The 12,523-nt window shown below is 37.1% G+C and overlaps 1 protein-coding gene across 2 annotated transcripts in view; it reads left to right on the forward strand.

Moving 5' to 3' along the window:
- Positions 1-12,523, forward strand: part of EDIL3 (EGF like and discoidin domains 3) — a 268,116-nt gene that overhangs the window by 129,570 nt on the left and 126,023 nt on the right. For both annotated transcript variants that reach the window (XM_086479350.1, XM_086479351.1), the window contains one exon: positions 7,005-7,133. In XM_086479350.1, coding sequence (XP_086335476.1) covers positions 7,005-7,133 — 129 coding nt within the window. The remainder of the gene's footprint in view (positions 1-7,004; positions 7,134-12,523) is intronic.

The following is a 12,523-nucleotide window of genomic DNA, read 5'->3' on the forward strand; positions in this document are numbered from 1 at the left end:
TACAATAACCAAATAAATAACAAGCTGTAGGTATAATAAATATTCATTGATACAAAATTCATTTGTATCCTAACAGCAAAATAGAATCAACAGTTGCAAATTCCAAAAGGAAGTTGTGTGAAATACATTGATCAGCAGGAGCTATTGTGGTTTGTTTTGTTCGTTTTTTCTCTTTGTTTTACAAATATTCAAGTATGCTGGGCAAGCAAGAATTTCTTATTAAACGTTGGAAGATTTGAAGCATGAGCTAGTTCAAGATACATCAAGTTTGACTTCCATGGGTTTTAGTTAAACTGAGAGACTCCTTTATTTTCTTTGAGTCGTGATGCACCAGTATAACAGGAGTTAGATGTTTATGTAAATTTTGAACCCAGAATGACTTTTAAGGACCAAAAAAATAGTGACTAAGAAAGAGCAAACACTGGACTACAACTGAAGATGCTTCGTATTTAAATGACAGAATGCGCATGTTTACTAGAAAAAAGCATTGTCCTGATTGCAACCCCTTCTGGCAGGCCAGTGGCACATCTACTGGGAGTGCTTGTCTTCAAATGTCCTCAAAACTGCACTGCAAAGTGCAGCTGAGATGCAAGTGTAGTTTCAAGTAGTGAACATGCTGTTCTTTGGACCAAACTACATCAACAGTGTTCTTGGGAAACAGTAATTTTCTTCCAAATACAGGTGAAATCTACAAAATACTTGAGCAGAAGCTTAGTCTTAGCCAGATAGCTGGTGCATAGGCTCGAAGTACATGTCCTACTGAGAGTTAACTCATTATGCTGCATTGCTGGAATGGATATGTTGCACTCGTGTGATTGAACCTATAGATAGGCTGAGACATAAGTGCATTTCGGTATGATTTAATGATCCCTAGAACTCAGCAGATGCATGATCATTTCTGTCAAGTTGTTAAAATGGTCTCTGAAGTATCACGACTCCCACACAAACACACAGCTGGAGGCATTCAAAATCTGCCTCTGTGTCAGTTAAGCCTTGCACACTCATATTAAATTAATAGGCAAAGTAGTAAATGTGAGGAAGATCAGAGACCCTCAAAAGCCTTTGTTATATTCCTGCCCTTTTTGTGCAATAAAGCAGTTTTCTGTCAGAACCTGTAGAAACATTCCTGCTGGATTTGAATGCTCATTTGTGTGTCTCTGTGGAAGATGGTCTCTTTCGAATAGGATTATGTTATATTTTGGATTTGTGTCTGACAAACTTTGAAACCTATAAGCTCACATTTGAAGGGGCATAGCTTTCAAAAATCCATTTAATTGAGTTTTTTAAAGGATGATGAGGAAAGAAAAAGGTCAATATACTCCTGAAAAAGAGGTAGTCTCTCATGTCTGCACATATAGGTGATAGAAACATAATTTTTAGCTGTGTGGTGAAAATACACGTATTAGTTAGAAAAGAATGTCACATACAAAACTTCAGACTAAGCTCATCTCAAATATTTGTAGGATATCTGATGCAGATTTTTAATTATTCCTACTGCAGGCTTCTTCAGCTTTCTTCTCAGGTTGCAGGAACTGATGAGCAGCGGGGATAGGCTGTTGGATTACCTGGACACTGAGCCTAATTCAGTGTGGTAATCCTTAACTTCCTCATCATGGGAAGCTTGTACCATTCTGCTAGCTCCAGCAGCAAGCGTATTATTTCTTCTCTTCCCATAAAGGTGAAAGAAGTCGTATATGCGTCCAGTTTCTTTTACACATACTTGTTTCAAAATGTAAGAGCTCTTGGCAAGTGAGCTCTGTCACAGCTTATTTTGAAGGCTTGGTTTTGACAGAGAAAGCATCTGAAGTATTATGTATTATCAAAAGGAGGTGGGGGGAAGACTTCAAACTACTGATGTTAAGACTGTGTGAGAGATCTCTGATGAAGATTTCAATTTACCCAAGGGGGGAAAGAAAAAAACGTATTTGACTGACTAGTCATGTAGAGCCAAGTGAGACTTAAGAAAAGCTAGTGGTATGAAGGCAAGCAGCTAGAGATCATTTTTCTTTTACAATGAAGTGTAAATCATTTCATACCTTTTATTGGTTTGATGATAACTCCAGTATTTGTTTTGATGGGATTTTGAGCTTACTATATCATTGGAGCTTACTATATCATCAGAGTTAACATTATCTATTAGCCCTATTTCAGCAATATTCCACAAAATAAATGAAGCAATTAGCTTTGTACTAACAGTGTCTTCATCTTGATGTATATCAAGGTCAATATCTAATCTGGTATTTTTCGTTAAACTTGCATAATTTCTACATGAAGAGAAGACGGATAGATAGATAGATAGATACCATCAAATGCGTTAACATTTGTATTGCACTGCCTTTAATTTTACTTTTTTTTAAAAATGTGATTATTTGGTGTGTGTCACTCCATTGGAGTATGTTTTTCTTTTTTTTTTTTTTCCTCTTTACATTTTTCCATTATCCTCACTTAATCTTGTCTTAGTAAGAAATTATAGTTTTTGATTTTTCATCGTTTGCTAGCCAGAAAGCTAGCCGGAAGCACACTTTTGAGGATGGGGAATCAGACTTTGACGAGAATGTCACTCATGTAGAGTTCTTGTTTAACTAATGACCTGTAACAGTGTGGTATTTCTGAATGTTTTTCCCACCAAAGCATCAGCAGATTTTGTATTTGGCGAAAAATGCTTTTGCTCTTTGGTGGAACCATGAGATGTTGCTTGTTTCACGCCTGACTGTTACTGAACTGGGGAATGGTAAGGGGACTAGTCATTGAGAGGAGGCTGGTTGATTGTTTTCTCTTCCTGTTATGTCTGGTATTTCAACTGCTTTCTAATTTCTTAGATTTCGCTAAGCTAATGCTACACAACTCCACTATTAGCCATTGTACTTCAAAGGTGGCCTTTGTCACATTTTTAAGTCCTAGGTAAAGATTTATCAGAATATCTGGAAAAGCATCTATAGACTTCTTATTAATGCACCTCAATGCATTGTACAGAATGTATTCATTGTGTGACTGAACATCTGCATCGCTGCTCTTTCAGTCAGGCCTTGTGTAAAGTTGGCAGTGGCACTGCAAATGAGCTCATGTACGGCTCTTGCTGTCCTCAGCTGGGTGAGGAGTGGGAGGGCTGCAGTGCTTCATCAGCAGTGCACTGGAAACATTATATTTTTCTTTTTTTCTTCTTAAATGCTAATGCATCCTGGACACCTAGAGGGGACAGTAATTCGTGTCATACACACACATACAGATGAAGAGCCTTGACAGAGACTAGAGTTAGTCTGTCCCAGAGTAACTGCCACCCCCTTCTCAGGAAGGACAGTGTGGGCATCAGGTCTTCAGCATAAGCCCTCTGGCTCTTCAGATCCTTTCCCATTGCACTGTGTAGCTTGCTGAAGTAGATACAGCCAGTCTGTAGTTAAAATAAATAACTGAAATGAGAACCATCAGAATTTTAGGAAATTACATTCATACACACATGTTTAGATGTTCATTGCACTTGTCAATGTTTGTCGCCTTTTTTTGTTTGTTTATTTGTTTGGTTTTTTCTCAAAAGTAAAAGGCCATGAAAAATAAAGAAGCTCAAAATAAGACTAGGTATTTTAAAAAATACATTTCCTCCAGACTGTCAGGGGGAAAACCATAGAAAGGTATTTGGATGCTTCTTTCTATTACATCGGAAGAATTTGACTATTCTACAAGAGACAATGAAGTAACAGTTTTCCTAAATAGGCTGATTCACTCTTTGTGTGTATTATCACTGTAAAAAATTTCATTCTTATTGGTGAAGTGATGTTTTCCTTGCTTTCCTGGCTTTTCTTGCTATAGACCAGCTAGTGGTTTCTCTCAAGTATGTAATTACCACTTCAGTATTGCATTATACAAGGTTTTATTTTTGTGAAGTTTTAGTTGACTGTACTTGTCAAAGAAGAAAACAGATAACATAGTTCTGCCTTGAGCCCCTTTTCAACTCTACTAAAGATGCATTTGTTTGATTTGTCCATCTATAAAATCCCAGGAGTTTTAGTGAGAGCATCTAAAAAAATTCAAACCTGCTATGCTTTAATTTAACTTTCAAGAACAGCATGGGATTTCAATTGAATAACAGAATGATGTATTTTGGACTATACTTATTTTGTTGGCTAAGACCAGTGGAACTGCACAAAGAAGAACTCGAAAGAGCAGCAAAGTGAATAGATCTGTTACTTTGAGTGCACAGTTAATCTTGTTGACATTATTTTATATGAACACGGGTAAAAATGCCTGGAAAGCATACCACTGAATTCCACTGCTCATTAATATTGATGAAATGATGTTATTCTCTCTGTGTTGGAAGCCAATTAAAGATTACCTGCAAAAATATTACAGTGCTATTGATTTAAAATCCAAATCCCTGAAGTCCACTGTTTTTTGAAAATTAGTTGACAAGTTTGAGTTTTTAATTTTTGGTAAGAAAAGATCGTTTTGAACTGGCTGCTATAGATCTGAGTAACTGAGAATATTAATCAGATTGTCAGGGAATTAATTACCCAGCATTCAATACAATGTTATTGAAAAGCCTGTACATCCCTGTGGAAGTTACTTGGGACCTCTCATTGTCTGGTAGCAATGCCTAGATCTTACATACAATTTTTGGTGCTTAAATAGAATGATGACAGGACCCTTCAAGACACTGAAACCTGCATAACTTGCAGGGATCCTGTAGACTCAGTTAAAAAAAAAAAAAAAAAAAATCAAATGCTTGAAGGTTCATGCAACTTAAATATCCTGAAGATGTGTGAACTCGAGAGTGTGGTCCTCTGGAGAATTAGGAGAAACAAGGTGTGATGACATAGGCTTTTTAAAGTTTCAAACACAGATAAGTCTTAACCAATGTCCATTTTAGGAAATAAACATTAACTAGTGAAAATTAGGTGATTGTTGTTTATTGGTTTCAGTGCATTTAGAATGTTTTGTTGCTCTGAAAATAATTTTTTAACTAGCCATTTCTATTAACGAAAAAAAAAAGAAAATCCAAAGCAAAATTAACATTTAGATTGAAAATACTGCAGTTATATGTCTGTGACCAAATAACAGCTATAGTCAGGCAAAAAGAGTTATTCATATTGTTGGTGTGGTTTTTTTTTTCAGTAAGAAGGCGTCGTAGAAGACTTAGAAATACTGGCATGCAGCAGTATATTTATTACTGTGCACCTCAAATGACCTTTAAAACCTTTGTACTTTGGACTGATCTGAGAAAATGCAAAATCTAAAGAAAATCAATGAAAGTATGCTGAACATGTGCTTAACAAGCCATATGGAGAAAGCAGCAAGCAAAATGGGAAAGTAATTATTAAAAGATTTATTGTTCTTGGAAGATTAGAGATCCGCTAGCATAGAAATAATTAACATACGAGGCTACCTGCAGGTATTCCCTGAACTGCAGTGCTATGATAGAGACTTGACAAAAAATACACAGCTCATATTTATCGAGAGACCAAAGGTGCAAATTATTAAACATGTTTCTTCCCAAAGTATTAGAGAGGAGAAGTGACATGAACAGCAGCTGTCATACTTGAAAGCCATGAGTCTTCCTAGACCTGTTAAAGGAGTGATACATATTGTCTGGAATAAAGAACGTAGCATACCATTGCTTTTAAAGTGTAATGCAGAATGTGGATGGGGAAAGGCAACAGTCAGTCTCCTCCCTTTCATCTTCTTGATTTTTGTCTTTTTTTACTACTAATTGCATTTAGAATAAGCTGCTATATATTCATATCTTTTATTTATTGGGTTCAGTGAGACATATCCAATGTTTAATGATGTACACAAGCATAACTTCCACAGGATTGTATCCTGGAATAGGCTGATGACGTAAGTTGTAATATAAATGTGTACATGGATAGTTTCTCAACTTGCTATAAGCACCCAGGCAATGGTAACTGGGGAATGCGTTATGACATCCTTGTCATTCTGTTAATTTTTATGTTTTGCAAATTAATATTTTCTTAGAGAGAGCAGTTTTCACTAATGTGATGTTCTGAATGAATGCTGTTGCTGTGAACATCTGTCAAACCTTGGGTTTGTAATTGAAAACATGAACTAATAGGCAGACCCTCAAAAACATTAAACTTGTAGCTCTTTTAAGTTTAAAATCAGTCAGTTCCCAGTGCTGTCAGTAAATTATGCTGTGGAAAGAAGTTCTTTTCTTTTTTTATTTTTTCAAATGCAATTTTAATTGGGTGAATACTTACGACATTGCATTTCAATAACCGAACATTAACGCCTTTCTATGTGCATGGCAAATGTTGCAGATAGCATACTTTATATTGAACTCACAAATCTTTTCACACATGGTGTTAAATGAATAAACTTTAGACCTCAGTTCGAAAGGTGGTATTATTTAAAGGTATGTGTAGTCGTTGCAGACTAAGAAATTAGATCTCGCTGCTGAAGTTTTAGGTATCCTAGCATGTAGTTAGTTGGGGAAAAAAAAATTTAGTCAGAAGAGCTTTTTGAAATCAGCTTGAAGTGGATATGCTAAAAAGGCACTCAATGGAAAAGGAATGGTTGGTTGCTAACTGCTGGCCCAGATACTCACGTATTCATAAAGTCACCCAAAGCCCTAGCAAAGATCTCAGACTACTAACTTGACATGTAGTGATTATTCAGGGATATTGTACATGTCACTCCGTACATGATAGGCACTTTTGATTAATACATATTTCTTCAGTGGTATAAAAGTTAGAATGCCTGTTATCTTTAATAGGAGAGCATGATTTAGCTTCTCTGTCTCCTGTCTTCTCTTACATTAAAAAATAATGTTGTGATTAATGAGTAGTGACATGCTTCATATTTTTTCTTGTTCATAAAAATCTGTGCAGGCAAGTTATCTGAACTAGGTGAAGGGCATATTTTAGTGGGTTGGTGGAATATGGAGGTCTACATGAGGGATTTTATTTCTTCAGTGAACGCATATAAATGACTGAAATGATTATCGTTATTATGTATGTATATATACTTCTCTTTTTTTTTTCCGCCTCTCTCAGGACCCTGCCTTCCTAATCCATGTCATAATGGTGGGATATGTGAAATTAGTGAAGCATACCGAGGCGACACATTCATAGGATATGTTTGTAAATGTCCAGAGGGATTTAATGGGATTCACTGCCAGCACAGTAAGTTCCACATGGTAACTTTTATTGTATTTATAGATAGGAGCCTTTTTATTGCTTGTGATATTGAGGATTCATGTCGGGTCTAGTTTTCTGAAGTGTATCAGTCTTTGGCCTTCATACTGATATCAGTGAGCTGATACTACTGAATACTACTGCCACTATCAGAAAGTGACCTTACTTCTGACTTACTGGACACAATAATGCATAATTTGCTAAGCATGTTCTAGAGCATGGTAAGTAAAAGTAAGCACATTTATCATGGATTTAATGGAAAGCATGTTTGAAATAGAGGGGTCTCTTTTTATCTTGGAATTGTTTGTGGGGCTTTTTTTATTAATGCTAGACAAAAGTGGAAAGACTAACTGAAAATAAATTTGTGAATAAATACCTCTTCTACATCTTTCTTTACTATACATTTATAAATTATGAAGAAATGTTTTTGAATTACGATACTTAAATTCAAGGGCAGAAGTTCCAGACTTAAATTTGATGTACATTTAATCCTGTTTAAAGTACCGCATCTGGACCTCTTTCTAATCATTATCATTTATTTGAAGAGTTTTTCCTGGTTTTGGGTCAGATTGGGAACAGAGGCTGGTAACCTAGTCTTAGAGTGTGTGGTTACAGAATTGACAAGTATCCATATGGAAAAAAAAAATCATGAGATTTCAATATATCTCATGGAGGGATTATATAGTAAGATCTACACTTCACGAACCAAAAATTTTAAGATGTAAATAGAAGTTGCATTTTTTTGTACTCATACTGAAAATTACAGGTTGATGTTTCTCCAGTTAATGTCATCAGAAGTTCTGTGTGATTAAAACCAATTAGTAAGAGCTATGCATGTTCATCTGCAAGTGACTGATCAGGTCCTGTTCTAACCTCTAAACGTAATCTGCATTACCTATCTGTCATTTAAAAAGAAGCTGGATTTTTTCTTATGTAAAACTCATTTAATAACAACTGCTTGCCTAAGGAGGAACTCACGTGCTAAATTCGTGTTTTATTTTGTGCAAAAAGCACAGCATTGTTCTTAAAATCTCGTGTTATTGAAGCATTTGGAAGGCTGTTATTCAGTTAGAAGGTTAAAAATTCAAACAGTCAAGAATCCAGTTCCATTTGCACATAAAAGATAAATCCACTCATTCATATCAGAGTGCATAGGCACTGAATCCAGTCTACCTTAATTAAGTGCTCCATTTAGATACTTGTCTATAATTTGAAGTGTCAGAAACCAATACAGTCAAGCTCAAATAACTACTTATGTTCATTATGTCCTGTATATACTCAATGAAAAGTGTTTTCAAAGGCCTGAATATGGATACTCAATTTCGTTAACTTTGGCCACGCTGTCTCTCTCAGTTTAGGTAGGTAACATAGGCAGCCCCACTAACTTAATGTAGTTAAATTATATGTCTGCCTCTTCCACTGGGAACAATGAAATATTGGATATTATCCACTCCTTTGGGATCTGTTCCGTATAGCTGTAATTGTGGGCATGATTGTCTAGTGGTGCTGGCTGCCAGATATAGTCATACTGGCTTTCTTTTGTTTTAATGGTCATATCATTAGAGCACTCAGTCAAGACAGGGGACTGAGTTCATCATGTAATCATGATGGCAAAGGATAGACATTGCCGACGTTTAAACCATATAGCCAGGAGTTCAAGCATCTCAAGACTAGGAGAGTGGGCAAAGTTGTGTCTAGCTGTAACTTAAGATTTATACCAGCTCAAAAATTGTACCTGGGCTGAATTGTGATTCCCAACCCTGTTCCTTGTACTTGCATACATTTTACATGAGTTTGCCACCTGATAAGTGAAACAAGAGTCTTTGGAGAGTAGAAAGACAGGAAGCTGTACATTCATCCCCATGACTGCTGTAAGTGAGGGTACAGGCAAACCCCTTCTGTGTGCCATTGATGTCCAGTCATATGGAGAAGCTCATGTGAAAACATCGTCATGTGGCCTAATGTTCTCAGGCATGCTCCATCATGAGACCAGTCACGTAGTCAACGTGTGATGCAAAGTGTTTCTCCTTCCGTTAAATGTCAAAGAGGTGACCTTTGTTAAGGATGCAACACAGTGAGTACCACCACAAATTTTCATCAAGCAAAATGCCTGCTGAACATGTGCTGTCTGAAAAATGCCATCTCTTGTTACCTAATTCATGAAAAAAACATACAGTAGTGCATTATGGAGTGATTTATTGTAGTTGTTTGCTGGGTCCCCAGTATCTTCTTAAAAATATTCAGGTAAGTAACAGTTAGCTAATGATCCCGATAATCAGCACAGTGTATTCATACCAACTTCAGAATAAAGTAGAGCTCTCACACAGATGATTCAGATTCACTGTGAGGAGACTAGAACCCAAGAAGGCAGCTAAAGTGATTTGAGATCGGACGAATTTATGTGAACAGTTACTCTTTGGGGGAGAATGAAATTCAATCCTTTTCAGATAATCTGATTTAAGATGTGATTATAAATAATATACAATATGTAGGTGTTCAAAGGGTCTCTAAGGATGTCAGCTATGAGAAGCAGTGGAGGAGGTCTCTGCAGTCAGGAAGAAGTATGGGACTTCCAGTGGTAGACTTAATATTTTTATATGATATCCCTTCAGCTCAGTTCACAAAGTTCCTTTGATACAAATTCCTCTGCTTCATAAAGTTTAGCAATTCAATTCTGAACTCACTGAAAATCAAGTAAGAGGTCTGTCAAAGGTTTGAATCATAAAAAAGTAAATTAAAATGACCTTATTGCAGGGCATGTATCTTCATCTAGACTGTTAACATTTCTAAAAATCACATTGTACTTCTCTTGTATGAGGGTTGGGTTTGGTTTTTTTTTATTTCTTTCGTGTCTAATATTCTGTTGCTAAATCAATTAATCTAGGTGATTGATTTTGCAGTAGAGGTACATTCCCAGAGCTGGTATTCTGTCATTCTCATCAACAAACATCCTGTCAATATTTCTGAGATTTCTTGACCTTTTACCCATGAAAGTAATTAATATGTAAATTATAAACAAGATCATTAGCAATTTCAACTGTACATTGTGTACACAATTAGCAATAGCAATTGTTTATTCTGGACTTACTGCAAAACTGATACTAATTGGCAATGGTTGTCTGAAAAGATTCTGATTCCCCAGTGGAAAAAAAAGGAAACAAAGTTTCCCTTTTCAGGACTCATAAACTAACTGATGTTTGGATAGGGAAATCTCTGCTCAGGCAGAACCTGGACAGTTTTTTGTGGTGATACCCAAGGACAATATGTTCTTTCAATATTCCTCTGTTATTTAAGAGGCATTCACTTATCTGCTTGATATGAAGATTATTCCCAAAGACTATCCAGGTTACAATTTGTCATCCTGTTAGTGTATGGCAATCTGCCTCTCAAATGTGCTCCTTACAGTATCTAGCAACAAGGAGTGAGGAGTTGTTTGCAAGAAGTACCTTAAGGCAAGGCGAGTCCCTGTGGTCTTACAACCATGCAAAAGCAGCTCTTCCAGAGGGTAATTTAGAGCAATTAACTTCCTGAAAATAGCATATAACTCATGCCCAGGAATACTAAGGTGTACTCTGTGGCGATGATGCTCATTTATAAGAGCAGTAAATAATTTAGTTCCTTCAGGATCACTTTGACTGAAAGCTATGTAAGTACATGGCCTTGTCATTCACCAGAAAGAAGCATGTAATCATTGGGTGCGTTATAATGCCCTCTTCTTTAACCATGGATTTCAAGAAAGTCAATCTTCTGACATAGAATCATAGAACAGTTTTGGTTGGAAGGGACCTTCAGGATCAAGTCCAACCTTTGTCCTAGCTCTATCAACACCACTAAACCATGTCACTAAGTACAACACCTACCCATCTCTTAAATACCTCCAGGGATGGTGACTCCACCACCTGCCTGGGCAGGCTGTTCCAATGCCTGACATCCCTTTCAGTAAATAAATTCTTCCTAATATCCAGCCTGAACCTCCCCTGGTGCAGCTTAAGGCCATTTCCCTTTGTTCTATCGCTTGTCACTTGGGAGAAGAGACCGACCCCCGCCTCACTGCAACTTCCTTTCAGGCAATTGTAGAGGGCGATAAGGTCTCCCCTCAGCCTTCTCTTCTCTGGGCTAAACAGCCTGAGACATCTTTCCAAATTTTATTGAAAATGCCTACTGCTATTCATGAACCAGCATCTGTTGTTACACCATTATGAACCTCACTAATCACTCTTCATATGACAGGTGAAAATTCTGAACAAGTAATTGCTGTTTAGATAACTAATGCCTTCATCGACATATAGAAGGGTTATACTGTCACCTATTAAAAGAGCCCAGAAATACAGTTCTGCAGAACAAGTCAAAATCCATGGAAATAAACAGAAGATGGAAATGGACAGTATTACCATCAAAAAAAAAAAATATTCTGTGACATTGGGAGAAACAGACAATATGCATTATTGTATTTATCAGACAGAGATTGCCTGCTGAAAAATAATAGGAAACTGAGGCATTAGTAACAATATATGTCAAAGTATGGGTTACTGTATGCCACTTAACTAGCCGAAATGACACAGAGATCCAACCAGAAATAATCAAGTTTGAAACAATAAAGAGTTCAGATTTAAGGGTTTGATATCGATATGGTTTTATATTCTGGGGAACATTAGCTCTGTCATCCATAACTAAATGCCTTGCACTCCAAGAAGAGCAAAGGTTATTAATCGCATTTAACAATGTAAGCAAGCCCTTCCCAGTGTTTCTGTAGAGTTCTCTGCTTTGTGCCTCCTCGTCATAGGCAGTCTGTGGTATTCACATCTACTACATTAGTGTATTGGGAAACTGTACAGATGGGGCCATGTGGCAGAGCGTCAGCTCACATTTTGATAGTACACTGAGACATCATCCCAGCTACCCATAGGGTGGTGGCCTTTAACTGGGGTTTAGGGTGGGGCTGCAACCGGAAAGGCCAGTGACCACGCATTTCTGGCCAGTTGACATGATGCATAATCTACAGCTTTGGCTCCTCCAACGGATTCAAATCCTAGCTACTTTTCCAGATACTGTGAAGAAATATATGTGAGGAAGCTGTAGAACATCCTGTGGCATGGATTTTGTGTGTAACTGAGTGGGTCCTCTTGCTAAACCATTCCTGTCTGCAGTTTGGTGGTAGAGCGCTCCATAAACCATTCCCCGCAGGTGGTTTTCATGCAGCTGTGTTGTTTTGGAGGTGAAAGCCAATTATATCTCACACAGAATCAGCTTGTTCCAAGCCAGATGTCCCCCTAGCTGAGTGGGCAAATTTAATGTACTAGGGTACTACAGTTGCACCGTTCCAGATGTTCATCCCATGCTTCTGCTGATAAACACTATGGTTTCTCCTTTGGGGAGAA

Source organism: Leptosomus discolor, chromosome Z, assembly GCF_034619465.1.
Source record: "Leptosomus discolor isolate bLepDis1 chromosome Z, bLepDis1.hap2, whole genome shotgun sequence".
Taxonomy (NCBI): Eukaryota; Metazoa; Chordata; class Aves; order Leptosomiformes; family Leptosomidae; genus Leptosomus; species Leptosomus discolor.